This window comes from Vicia villosa, unplaced genomic scaffold, assembly GCF_029867415.1.
Source record: "Vicia villosa cultivar HV-30 ecotype Madison, WI unplaced genomic scaffold, Vvil1.0 ctg.004079F_1_1, whole genome shotgun sequence".
Lineage (NCBI taxonomy): Eukaryota > Viridiplantae > Streptophyta > Magnoliopsida > Fabales > Fabaceae > Vicia > Vicia villosa.
In genome coordinates, this window is record NW_026706370.1 from 50,430 (window position 1) to 65,259 (window position 14,830).

At 29.3% G+C, this 14,830-nt stretch overlaps 1 protein-coding gene and 1 long non-coding RNA gene across 3 annotated transcripts; both read left to right on the forward strand.

Annotated features, from left to right (window-relative positions):
- Nucleotides 1-30: 30 nt before the first annotated feature.
- Nucleotides 31-1,144, forward strand: LOC131641794 (uncharacterized). Its single transcript, XM_058912102.1, has 4 exons — nt 31-141; nt 228-578; nt 662-889; nt 1,079-1,144. Exons 1-4 carry the CDS (start codon nt 70-72, stop codon nt 1,142-1,144), a joined length of 717 nt encoding a protein of 238 aa, XP_058768085.1. The 5' UTR covers nt 31-69.
- Nucleotides 1,145-11,435: 10,291 nt separating this feature from the next.
- On the forward strand, nt 11,436-14,319 carry LOC131641790 (uncharacterized). 2 transcript variants are annotated; one of them, XR_009295627.1, is made up of 7 exons: nt 11,436-11,593; nt 11,718-11,820; nt 11,929-11,981; nt 12,084-12,411; nt 12,647-12,904; nt 13,495-13,599; nt 13,701-14,319. It is a non-coding gene; the product is annotated as an uncharacterized LOC131641790 (long non-coding RNA). The 2 variants fall into 2 exon arrangements; XR_009295625.1 differs by having other exon boundaries at nt 11,929-12,411.
- Nucleotides 14,320-14,830: the final 511 nt, after the last annotated feature.

Sequence of the window (14,830 nt, forward strand, 5' to 3'; positions counted from 1 at the left end):
GTTGGGAAGATAAATCACAAATATTGAAGTCTCATTTTCTACCCCAACAACAACTACCACCAATTCCATATGGCTTTGATAGGAAAACTTTGTCACAGTGAATTGGAATACTCCTTCACAATAGAAAAGTTATCTGAACAGGTTACAACTTTTGTTAATTGTTTTTTTTTCATTCTTTTATAACTTCCTAACACACCTATTTAAATAACTTCTATCTGAATTGGCAGAAATTTCCAGAAATTGATCCCACATTTATAGGTCGTTTTAGCAACAACATAACAAAAACATGGACCATCCTAAACAACCAAGGTGTGCATCACGTCCTAATCTATAACAAAGATGAAGTTCATCCACTTATAATTAGTGGATGGAAAGACGTTGAAGAATTTTATAATTGCCTCTCTAATGTTGTTCTTGAGGTGGGTTACTATATGGATGACAATTTTAGCATCCTCAACATCAAAAATATAGTGGATATTGAGCAATTGACCTTTTACCATAGCAGGTTTTGGGGCGCAGACAACATTATGGTTTTCGACCTCGGTCTAACAAATGTTGAACTAGGTCAAACCAAGTTGGTAAGAAAAAATGTTATTTTGTAGTTTCTTTAAACTTTTTTTACTACTTATGCTTTGATTTTTTTTATTGCTACTATCTACAGAGATTGGAGGAGGACTTTGCTGGACTTTTAAAAGATTACAACTACAACTGTCTCAACTTGTGCTGTGATAATGGTACGAGGACAATCCTGGATTTGGCATACATAAACACTACATACCCGACAAAGCTAGGACCCGACTGGGAAGAATTCTGTCAAACCAATATGTTCAAAGTTGGTGACACTATTAGGTTTAGATTTGATATCAGGTCTCCAAATAAAAAACGTCATGTATATAAAATCCATTGATTAATCATATTTGTCTTAATTCCATGTTACAATATTTAGTTTTTTTTTCCTGTTCAAAAATTTAAATTGGGCTTACACAAACAGCCACATTATGCTGCTTAATAACAATAGCGCACCATCTATATAAATTGCGCTTACACAAACTGGCACATTGTTACTTTATATAAACAGCCTGCAAATGAATACAACCACATTGTGCTGCTTAAGGACAATAGCGCACCATCTATATGCCAATAAAAAATTCGGTCATGTTTACTTTTACCAAAAAAAACCACCATCTAAATAACAACATTTAAATTCTTTCCAAATTATTACTCCAATCACATGAATATATAAATATCACCGAAGCAAATAAATATAACCCACACAAATTACAACTGAAGTTACTTAATTACCAATACCAGAGTACACATATCATGTTTGGTTGTCCAGAAATATTTTACAACAAAATTAATTAAAACTTACTTAATCACCCAACTACATTCACAGATTTCCAAAACAAAACACAACTTATCGACATCGCATTCTTCACTGATTCCCACGGCCAACAGAAACCAGAATTTCATCAACAGGTGGGTACCTAATGGTGAAATGCAAAATATCACCTTTCTTGAAGTTTCGGCTTTTGTCAAACTCATACCACCCCCTGCACAGAAACATTTCAGTCTTACCATCTCTCTTCTTGAGGACACATTTATAGCCCTTCCGTTTGTCCGTGTCATAGAGCCTGATGGTAGTCTTGCCTTCCATTTCACACCCAGTGATGACCTCAGTAGGAATTTGCTACAATTAATTATACATTACTCGAGTTAGCAACAGGAATAACTTTCGGTCACTTCAATTAATATCATGCAAATATAGTGTTTTACTAAATAACTTACAAGAACCTGCGTGCCCATTGTTGCGGGCTTTGTAACCACCTTAATCCAGCTTTTTTCATTTTCGATTACAACAAACTCATCATCATGGCTGTATTTCAAATATACTTTTAAAACTATTCTATAATTAACTATATTATATTACTAAAACAAAATAGGTTGTCAGAATTTAGGTTGTAATGCCTTTTATGATTTATAAAATCAATTAAAACATTTAGGTTCTCACATTTTTTAGGAATTAGCTTCTAAATATATAACAGAAATTAATATATTTACCTTTCCTTATCGGATGAAATTGAAATGTGGTCATCTTCATCCTCTACCATTACTTCTTTTCCTTTCCAGTCCGAGATCCTTTCTTTCACAATGCCACTTGGTCCATCTTGCTTCTTTCTGCTCTTATTCGGCTTATTGCATCTTGTGCCATCCCTCTCTTCCCTACAACAAGAAGAAACGCAATAAACCATTCTTCCTAATTTTTTAACATTAATCATAACATTATTATCAAACAATAAATTTGTAACTACCAAATAGTTACTCTATGTTTTACCTTTCTTTAACAATTGAACTTGGTCCTTTCTTAATCATTTGCCTCTTCTTACACTTATCAAATTCTTTACCATGCTTTTCTTCCCTGCATCCAGAAGAACAACAAAAACCTATTGTATCAAAACATTTAAACAATTTTCACACCATTTTTATCCTTATTTATTACCTACTTAAGGTCATCTTTTTTCTTAGATACATCCAACAGTTACATTACTTCATATTTCACTCACAGAAGTGTAATAAATATCACCTTGCATTCGTATCTAAGTAACATATATCATGTATAGGTTTTACCTTTCAGAATCAGAAGATAATACAATGACATTATGTTCTGCCTCTCTTCTGGACTTTCTTTTCCTTTCCCCAGAACCAATCACAACCTGATCTACAGCCATGCCTTCAGCTTTTCCAGAACCCTTTACGCACGCACCAAAATGGGCGGATTGCCATGCTTCCTTCCATTGTATTGAAGTAAGTCGTTTCTCAAGAGCTGCCATTATAACCCTAAAATGAGTTTCGCGTTTCCAAAGGCATCCCTTCCACTTTCTGCGGTTAGCCCTCTCCCAAACTCTCCTCCATTGACCTGCAACACTAACCAGCTCCAAGACTCGCCGAATCTCAGCCTCCCTCTTAAGCCTTTCCCAACTGTTCTCCAATCCAAGTTGGTCTTTCGTCCTGATATTGCAACCACAAATGATAACCTTAAAAACGACAACAATGAACATTCAACTCATAAAAAAACTAATCTTTGACATCTGTTCACATTTCAACAACATCTGCATAACTAATAGACTATCAGAACATTCAAACTACATGCAACTCACCGATCGGGAATGTTAAATGGGCCGAAGTACGTCATTGCACCGCGAAAGTTATGCTTGCTCCGTCGATAAACTGGTGCTCACCGGAACGTAACCCTAACGTTTTGGGAAAATATCTCTGTTAACTTATGATCCCAACCTTTATACCTCCTTCTTTTGCATGTATATTTCTTGGGCCCATTACTACTATATTTATCCTAATGTCTTTATCTTGGGCCCATTAACTTTAGTACTTTTTTTGTCCTTTATAACAAAAACAAATTCTGTTGCAACTATTATATCAAAAACATTACTAAGTTGGGAAAATTGACTTTCGTACTTTGTGTTGTCAACTCTATTTATTATTAACTCTATTAGTTGTTTTATGTTTTGCCCTTTTCTATTTCGTTTTTTTATCACGTTTTGACTATTGTGTTTTACTTATTTTCACTATATGCAAATTATAAATATTTTATTTCTCACTTTAACTATTTATAACATAATATTTAAACAATCATCCTATTATATTTATTTCTACACATTTTAACTACCAACCTATCTTCTTTGCATTATTTTTTTTACTAATAACTCCCTTTTATAACATTTTTTCATTTACTCTATATTTTTAAATAAAATATTATTAACCTATTATATTTTTTTAAAGGATTCTAATATTATTTACATTTTCTATTCTTAGTCAAAACAATACACCAACCGACACCAGAACCCGTGCGGACGCACGGGTTTCCAACTAGTTTACATTAACAAAAATATCATATGAATATAAAATTCATATATTATACATTTACATTTATTCATCTTTCTTATAAATATTTTATACATAATAAAATAAATTAAATATATAACTATCCATTTATTTTTTTCATAAGAAAGTTATACATCATAATTATCTTACATTTTTTGTTAAAACAAATATTATATCAATTTTTAGTATAAATGTTACCATTTCAGAAGACTCATGCACCATAGAATCTCCACATTATTTTTTAAATCTTTTTCCTTTAAATTTGATTTTTTAACCATATTTTATTAATTATAAATAATAATATATAATAATGGTAATATTAATATGTAATAATAATACGTAATAAAAGTTGATTTAACGATAAAAATATATGATTTCATTCACAACAGCAAAACAAAATGTTACCATTTTTTATATATAACTCGTAAATTTCCGTTTAATAAATTTCTCAATTAAGCTAATAAAATAATTATTAATATCTTTTTAGTCATTTTTTTGTTTATCATAACAATTGTAAGAATAACTTATTTAGTTTGTATTAAATAAAATGAGATCTTTTTGTTTCATATATTTTTATTCTATTAATCAGTATATTTTTTTTGTTTAAAATACTAATTATAAAATTACTATTGTCAAATTTAATACAACATTAACGTTAAAATTAATAATATATTTCCTTAAATAAAAAATCAGAATGTGACAAATAAAAATTTAAGACTTTTTATTAATAAGTTATATGAATTTGAAATTAAATTATCTTATGATTTTATATTGTAAATAATAAATCATAAAAAAATATTTTACTAAATAAATAATTACTATGCTGCTTCAATATTAAAATTAATTATTAATATTATTTATTATTCAATCCGTTTTATATTATTTGTGGCAATTGAGCTTTTCATACGGATTAAGAAAATGTGATAAAAAGAAGAAACATGCTTCATTTTTATTATATTACCCTTATTCTATTTATTATTCTTTTAATTTTTATAACTTATTTTAAATAACAATTCATTAATATTTAAATATTGTCTTAATTCATAATATGCCAAAAGATACATTGAAAATTGTCATAATTCATAGGAAATCATTAACAATATTAACCCTCTAAATAATTAAAATTTTCCATCAAATTTTGTTCTATAAATTTCCCATTAAGTTGATAATGGACAATTTCCCATAAAAATAATGGACAATTTCCCATAAAAATAATTGTTAAATTAGATTAACTGGAACATAATAAAAATAAATATATTTTTTTTTGCTTTTATATAAATTATTACTGTATAAATTTGATTTTATACCAATATCAATTAAGATTCAAATAATGATATAAACTTTTCTTCTCATTTTAATGATAAAACTAAATCCTCTTTTTGTAACGTGTCGCGCACCCATTTCCTCTGATTCTCTCTTCTCTACGATTTAACAATCAAAACATCAACTAAAATACCCTTAACCCACAGAAATCTTAACCCCAATCCATTATATAATTTTATAATAGAAATTACATGGCTTGATGTGAATGCAAAAATAAAAATACGAAAACAAAATCGACAACAAAATCAAAGGAAACGAAAAGGAAAAAATTTAGGTTTGTGGCGAGGTTTCTGCAACAACAAAAAAGAGAGGACTGGTTGAATCCATTATATAATTTTACTGTTACAATTACATGGCTTGATGCGAATGCAAAAATTAAAATACGAAAACAAAATCGACAACAAAATCGAAGGAAACGAAAAGTAAAAAGTTTAGGTTTGTGGCGAGGTTTCTGCAACAAAAAAAAGAGAGGACTGGTTAAATTCATTATATAATTTTACTGTTACAATTACATGGCTTGATGCGGATGCAAAAATTAAAATACAAAAACAAAATCGACAACAAAATCGAAGGAAACGAAAAGGAAAAAATTTAGGTTTGTGGCGAGGTTTCTACAACAAAAAAAAGAAAGGATTGGTTGAGCGAATTTCATATTTGTACGTATGGAGGATTTTGGCAGAGGTTTGTTATGAGAATAGTAGATGACAGTTATGAGAATTGTAGATGACTTCAAGGAAGTGAAGGTATGATTTTATAGCCTGAAGAATGAGTGAATTTGGGTAGGTTTGCATTGATTAATTATTGGCCCAATAAATTCCAAACGTGAGAATCAAAACAAAACCTAAGATAAGATTGGAAAATTGCAAATGAGTTATGTTTAATCTTCCCAATGGTCCAACCACGTCTTTCAAACCATTTTTATTATATAAATAATTAAGTAAATATAACCAAATAATTAAATAAAATAAATAAATAAAGAAGTAGTAATAAAATTTACTATAAATAGAATGGAAAGAAATGGATAGAATGCATAAGGGAGTCAGGCCCGACCCTCTCCAGGTGCAGGCAGTGCTGAAGCACTGGGCCTCACAATCCTGGGGCCCAAATATTATTATTATTATCCAATATAAAAACAAAAATCAATGTAAATTAAAACCTAAAAATAGGCTGCCCTGTTTATCTTCTCTCTCATGAGTTGCCATTAAAAAGGACATTAAAAAACGAAACGCCACCACCAATGAAACAAAACGCTGACAAACTGGACCACCGTAAGCATAACGAAATGGCGCACTATCCTAACATAACACTGCAATATTATCCATCATAAGTTTACGAAATTACGGCGATGTTTACGGAGATACGGAACAACGAAAGCGGCGTCGACGCAATGTATTGATTCCTCTAGTTGCCATTTCTCTATTATGTGGCATGTTATTTTTCTTTTCAATCTTTCTTCAACCATTCTAGAATTTGCAATTGATTAAATAATCTCAACATACTTTATCATTTCTGTCAAAGCTTCATCCTTTTTGCTTTAGAAAAGAACACAAAGTTCTGAACTAACCTAAACAGTAAACACACAAATTAAGGAAACAATAGTCAATAATAATTATAATCTTTATATCTTAGTTCTGTTAATTACTTAATTTGTTAAAGAAAGTGGAGCTTTTTAAAAATTAGAATAACAAAGGAATTTGAAAAGTGAAAACAAGGGTTACTTGTTAGTGATGGAAAAAAGAAAAGATAGTAAGTGAAACTGTGAAAGAAAAAAATAATTGCTACTTATTAGAGATGGAAAAAAGAAAAGATAAAAGAAAACAATTGTTCTCTACATTTACAAATTTGTTGTGTTAACGATGGGATTGTTGTTGGCTTGTTGCTTACAAGTTTTAGTTTTTAGAAATTATAATAACAAAACTATTTAAAAAGTGAGAAAGAATAAAGATAAATATTAAAGAAGTTATACTAGTATTTTAAAGATTAAAAAATGAGAAGGAATAAAGAAAACAATTTTGTCTCACTATGAATTAAAAAATAAATTAAAATTAAAAAATTGTACATATTACTCTAGAATTTTACTAGTATGTAAACCCGTGCGAGGCACGGGACAAAAGGGAAAAGGAGCACTCAGGATTCTAAAATATTTAATTATTATTTTTAAATAATTTAATTAACTTAATTAGCTAAAAAAACAAAGACCAAATCAAAAGACTCATTTGTTATTTTATTAAATTCTAACAATTTCCTATTTTTATAGTTAATGGGTGTATATGTATGTGGTAATCATATTAATCAGCCTAAGTAATTGGTGTATGCAATAATCATATTATTTGTGTGTTTCTGTAAATCTAATTTATCATCCTAGGTAATTGGTGTATGCAATAATGATATTTATTGGTGTATGCAATAATGATATTACTTGTGTGTTTTTGTGATGTGTTACATTTTGGAAAAATAAAATATGAAAATCAAACAAAATATTGGGAGACATGCAAAATATGTGTATTCACTAATCATAATTGTCTCATGTTTTTTTCATAAATTAATAAAATAAATCATACTTAATTGACTGATTTAATTTCACCATTTATAAATCCATGGTTTTTTTTTCTTTATATTAAAATACAACATAAAATATTAATTTATCTCTAGTTTATAACTTAAACTCATTTGCATTTTTTAGATTTTTACGAATAATATATTTACTTTATAGTAAAATAGCACACTTTAAAAAGAGAAATGCTGCCGCATCATTTTAATCCATTAATATTATTTAAAAAAAGGAAATTATTGAAAGTGTTATTTCATAAAAAAAAAAACTGAGATGTTACACATTATTATTTTCCATTTTTACTTTCTGTTGCTTATAAATACCTCCTGCATGTTGTTGACATTTTTAAAATATGTTCTATTTATTTATTTATTTGGGATATGATATTTATTTATTTATTTTGTGTGATGTCTATCTATTTATTTATTTTTGTGAAATATGATTTATTTATTTTTTAAAATTTATGTTATTTGTTTTATTTTTCGACACTTTCAATAGAATTTTATAACTTATTTTTATATTATTTTTATTTGTAAATAATAAACAATTTTTTTTTAATATAAAAAAATTTAATTTGAATGAAATTCCAATAGAAGAATTTTTTTAGAGAATAATTATTCAAAAGAAATTGTGAATCATTTTGACCATAATATTTTATTGTAAATTTATTATGAATTTAATATTTTTTATTTTATTTAATTTATTTCTAGTAAAACACTTGCATATTGAAATGAGTTATAATATTTGAACCACGTGATGTCATTTACTTTCAATGAATGAATAGATTAATTTGAGTGATTAAATAATAAAGTATATTTAATTATTATTACTTTTCAAATGAATAAAAGGGTGATTAAATCTTCCAAAAAAAAAAAAAGGTGATTAAAGATCGTTTATAACTTCTTATCCAGTGCCCCTTAGCTTAGCACCACCTTTTTAAAAATTATACTCTATTTTAATTGATTTACACGTGTTTAAAATTAAAATAAAATATATTGTAAATATTAAATAATTTATTTTAGTTTTTTATAAATAAGATAATTAATTCTAATAGAGATAAAATATGCACTTTCTTATCTTTTAATAATTATCTATAATATTTTCACATAATTTTTTTAAAAATTTTTTTTTTTTTTTTGCAATTTACAAATCTTTACCAATAATATAGTTATTTTATAATCAAAAATATAATTATTTATTAAAAATATATTTATTAAAGATGAACTCTAAAAACTATGTCAATACTGTTAAAAAAAATTTAATTATTTTTTTAAGATGATTTTTTTCACTTGTCATTATTCAATATTTAACTTTTTTTTCAAAAAATTTCCCTTATGATTATCTAATATTTATTTTTAAATATATAATATTTATAAATAATTAAAAATATAAAATTATTTAAATACCTCAATGCATTGGATCACAATATAATTAATATTAAAAAAAAATAACACAACAACAATTCACAAATTTATTAGCTTTATTAGTTTTTGAGGTCTGTTTCTCATTGTAGGGATTTCTTACATAGCACTCCTAAAATCTTGGCGGTAAGATTCATATGTCAGAACAAAATTATTTGGTTAAACAATAATTCAATTACTTTAATATGCAGATGGATTCACGACTTGGTAAGGATATTACATTTTCAAGAACAGTGGAAATAAAATTGTAGACTTGGATTGTCACACACTCAAGAACAGTGTAAATAAAATTGCAACTTATGATGACTTATGAGCTAAGGCCTCTTCAGGTACACATTGTCTAGAAAGTATTCACTATGCAATAATCTATCTAGATCATAATAATTCTATTGATTCAATGTTACTTTTATCAGACATTTGTGACAGTTCACCAATAATGATAAAATGGGGGTAGATATATAAAATAGGTAGGAACTTGTAAAGGATAATTATGATTCATATATTATAAAATTTCGCTTAACTCATACTACACTTTTGTACAAAAGAAGAAACTACAAAGTTATTATCACCTTAAGTATATCGTTCAATACACTCTTTCAATATTTATAAACTCACAGGTTTTGATACATTAGCAAAACATTCTTCTGCATTCTCTCACAAAGCATTTGCCGTCATCTTCATGCACACAAAGGTTTTGATAGAAATGAGTCCATACTATTAGCAAAACATTCTTCTGCACTCTCTGACATAGCATTTTCCGTTATTTGCATTCACACAAAGTAGTAATTATTTAGTTTCCAAAACCATTCATAATTCATAATAAGAATGAACTTTTTTAGATAATAAGTTGGTATGACGCTGCTCACTAAATAGAATGACATTGCTATTTGACATACTAACATGGATTTACTGCACTATAGAAATAAAGAATGAACTTCTTTTTGTTAAAGATGCAATTACTCAATCCAAATATTCAAACATTAACAAAAACGATAACCATGCACAAATATCCTACAAATTTTCTTACTCTAATTTCGAAATTAATGACTAAGAAGAAGCAATACTTCTAAAAATAACTTGTAGCTTATATAAAAATTGCTCGACTTTATTTTATCTTTTGTTATAGAAATAGCATATATAAAACTCTTATGTAAAAACAGACCAACAAAGCTACACATTTGAAGAAAATTGTAATTGTAACCAAACACAAATCTCTTTCAAATCGGTCTGCTTTAATTTCAAACATATCAGCAAATATACATATTTGAAAACAATCAAATTGAGAAGAAGCGATATATTCATCTATACCGATAGTAATACCTAATTTGATATTCCTAAAATTTCTAACATGTGCAGCCTGAACAAATAACAGGAAAGCTTTTTTCTCTTGCCAATTAGTGACTATTCTCACCTTCTGCTCTTATGCATAAAGTGAAACCATGAACAGCAAATAAGTGATGAATGAGAGTCAAAACCACTATCAAAGAAGTTTTCCTGCATCCGCTCACAGATTCGCTAGGTCCCAATCCAACAGATAGTGATGATATTGATCCAGTTGAACTTTCCATTGATTGCCGCCAAACTGCATCACCGTAAAAATGGGGTTCCGGTTAAACCTTCACAGTCAACAATCTCAATACACTAAGATCCAAACCTTGAAGTTCCATTATATTAACACTTAAAATTCCATCTTAATTCACAACATGTACCAGCTCAAGTTTTGTTGTCAAATAATGGACTATATTTTACAGATTTTTGCAATGAAAAAAATTCCATCTTAAAGATTTTGCTTTAGAAAAGAACACAAAGTTCTGAACTAACCTAAACAGTAAACACACAAATTAAGGAAACAATAGTCAATAATAATTATAATCTTTATATCTTAGTTCTGTTAATTACTTAATTTGTTAAAGAAAGTGGAGCTTTTTAAAAATTAGAATAACAAAGGAATTTGAAAAGTGGAAACAAGGGTTACTTGTCAACTACCTAACTAATAATGGAACATGCCACCAAACCGTCTAAATTACCCTTCCTTACTTTTTAATTAACACTAAGAATTGCCCCTTATCGTAATTTACTAATTCAATTAATTTCAACCAATAAAAATAGTCCTTTTGTACAAGTGGCACTTAATTTTTTCAAATTCCTTTTTCCCTCTCATTCTCCTCTATCCACTCTCTTTCCACACTTTTGTCATTTTTAACCCTCTCACTATTCAATACTCTACTTTCCTACATGCTTTTAACCGATTACACTTTCTCTCTCTTTCCATGAACTCTTCCTTTTCTCTGTTTTCCTTTCTCTTTTCCATTCTAACCCTAGCGACTTCTTCACTATGAGCACGGTCAAATCTACCGCAAATTTATTCAATATCTCAAGAATTCATTCATTGAAAATGGTAAAGTCGACCCCTTTCTGTTTCGAATCTGTTTGCTTTTATTTTCGTTTACATTTTCGTTTTCATTCAATATCTCAAGAATTTCGTTTACATTCTTACTCTAAATCTGTATTTTTTCGTCCAGGATATCTGAATCCAGTTCAGGGTTTAGGAAAAGTGTTGATTTTGTGAGAGTTTATGAGTTGAAAAGAATGAAATCTGCAAGGATCTCAGGTTTAAGATTTGTAGTAAGTATTTTTTTTGGACCTTTCTATGTTTTACTTATCTTTTTATCTCCTTATGATTATTTGTGTTTTATTAGATTTAGATGCATTTCATGTGTCTTTTTTTTCCAGATGTAGAAATTAGAAAGGAGAAGCATCTCAGTGTTGATGCAAGAAAAACAAAAGTACTTGGAAATTAGAAAGGAGCAGCATCTCAGTTTTTCATGTGTAGTTTTTTCCAGATCTTAGTGGATTGTGGTGCATAATGTTTGACATTGATGTTGCAGGGCATTGCGTTTATGGTTATGAAGGCAATGCAGTAGCACATAACAGGAAAATCGAGTCAGATGGTACTATGAAGTTTATGGTTAATAGGAAACTTTCTGCATTACAATTAGAACGACTAAGGGATTCAAGGAAAATCGAGTCAGTTGGTACTATGAAGTTTTTCCAACTTTTAACAAGACTGGCAAATCCCCTGACTTCCCTTTTGAATGCAACTGCTTCCCCGAGCTTGAGCATGAAAACAAAGTTGGCAACATGGTCTTCTGAGAAAATGAATGCATACAATATGTTGGCATGTCAACTTTTTCCTTAAGACAAATTGTGAAGCAGGTGTGTATTTCTCAATCAAACAATTAAGAGTGCTTCCTGAGACATAACCTCAATTAAGAGTGTTTTATCAGTTATTTGTTACGACTATATGTATTCGTTACTGAATCATGTATTCGTTGCATCCCACTTCAAAATTAGAATGAAACATATCTTCAATATTCATCTTGATGTTTGATTATGGAAATGTGTTTGTACGTGTCTGTGAATATTCCTGATAATTTTCTATTTGTTTCAGATTAGGGTTAATGAAAGAGTTGTTTGCTCTTAAGGCCGTAATCAAATGCATTGAAGAACATAAGCTTGATGAGCAGTATCCTATGGATCCTCTCTAAAATCAAGTGATCCAACTAGAGAAGGCCAAGACCGACAAGAAGCAAGAAACTGAAGTAACAAAACCTCATCCAAATAGGCCTCGTGCTAATGGTGTCAAATATGGTCCTTATGTCACTAGCGTTACTTCAGACAAAATCTCCTATGCTAGAGTTGCTGACAGGTACCCTCAATATGTGTATAACCAATCTTATATGTACTCTAGCCCAACTGGAAATCACTGCACCCCTTTCCCGAGTCTGTCAACCTATAATAACGTCTCTCTTATTCCTGAAAATTACTTCGAAAACGGTTACCAGTATCAAGCTACATATCTCCACTAATTAACATAGATGTGGTAGGAAAGTGAGGTAGTGTGAAAGATGTGAAGTGGAATTAAGTTTAACAAAATTTATGTTGCTCTAAATAAAATGTTTATCAACCCCTAAAGTTCTTAGACAAAAATACAACAATTAATGATAAAACTGTCGGTTGTCTTAGTGTATCAGCAGTAAATGATAATTCTTTAACAACTATGATGTTTGGGTGGATGGGGAAAGATTTATGTTAGCAGAACCACCTGAGGTAGTTCAGGCACGAAATGATAATTCTCATGGTGTAAACTTCACAGATTCACCTGAGCCCATTCACAGAATCATAACTAAGAAAAATGTTTTGATACAGTTAAATTAAAAAAAGTAAATTAATGCTTGGATATGTTGATGTGTAAAGTTAGGTGTGCTTTTTAATTCATTTGCAATTGTTCCGTTGTAGATCGATTTTGCATTTGATGATGCTGATGGTGTAGAAGAAGGAACATTTGTTACTATCATTTGACGGCGGAAACAGAAAAGTGAGGAATCCATAATACAGGAGAAGGTTAGTTGATATATATTTTTCTTTTGAATTTACTTGTGAAAATTGACTTTCATGTTTTGATGATGATTGATTTCCCTACCTTTTTCTCCTTTTGTTTTCAGTTCATACTGAATGCTGCTGATAAACTAGCGTTCATTATCGAAGAAAGCCAGTATAAAGGTGGTCTGGAAGGTTCTATTCCAGTTTTAATTCAGCCTGCAAGCATTTGTGCTAATTATAAGCTTTTTGATTATTTCTGGTGTATATTTGCTTTTAATATGAAAGTGTTCCTTGTAGCTTAACTGGTTGGCAATTTGCTTTTAATATGAAAGCGTTCTTTGTTGCAAAAAATCCTTGATAAAGTTGATGGTGTTGTCGACCATGGTGTCATTTCAAAAATCCCGTTAATTTTCTCTCTCAAATTTTATATGACAATGACAAATATAAAGGTGTATCTCATTTAGTTTTGTTCTTATGTAACACAGATGCACAGTGGTAGTTGCCTCTCCTAATGGGTTGAAAGTTTTGGACAAAATTGACTACAAATATAGTAGGGATAGACTTCACTATGTAAGATGATATTTGCACCTCATATAGCCGCCTCTTGTCACTGGAAATACTGTTTTTTCTATACTCTTTGTTGATTACCCTGTCGACAAAGTTTCCTGTTATGTATCAGATGATAGTCCATCTATGTAAACTTTTGAAGCCTTATCAGGGAAATCAGAGAAATTGGAAAAATCTGCGCAGCTATATAAATAAGCTGTTATTGATGTTCAGCAGAGAAATCAATGTCAAGGTGTAAAGGTAGGTTTGTTAATTTGTGTTAGCTGATTAGGATTGTAGAATGAGTAAATTAGTAAGTGGTTGGTTATGTATGCTATTAGGGCCTTAAGATTTTTCTGCCTTAGTGGTATGGCTAATTGTGTTCTTTTTTTTTTTTAAGTCTTAAGATATTTTTGCCTTAGTGGTATAAGTTTCTTTTATGGTCCATCTTTTTTAAACTTCAGTGACTGTCATGGCTTTGGAACCCATAGCATCTTATGAGGCCATAAATTTTGTCATGTATATCTGGATTTCTTCCACAATATTTCATTGTTGTCGAAAACATTTTTACCTTGAATCATCATTTTGTATTGCAACCGTAGGTGCTGAAATCACTGACCAATATGAGAAATCTCAATTTAGAAAGTTACAAGAAAGGTGCTTCCCTGTTTTTTTTGACTCACAATGCTAATATATGCGTGATTTT

Bases quoted from the DNA above. Each gene is read 5' to 3' on its own strand.
- LOC131641794 (XM_058912102.1), top strand. From the start codon at position 70: ATGGCTTTGATAGGAAAACTTTGTCACAGTGAATTGGAATACTCCTTC. The intron at 579-661 runs GTAAGAAAAAAT...TACTATCTACAG, and splicing joins AACTAGGTCAAACCAAGTTG to AGATTGGAGGAGGACTTTGC. The intron at 890-1,078 runs GTATATAAAATC...TTATATAAACAG, and splicing joins CTCCAAATAAAAAACGTCAT to CCTGCAAATGAATACAACCA.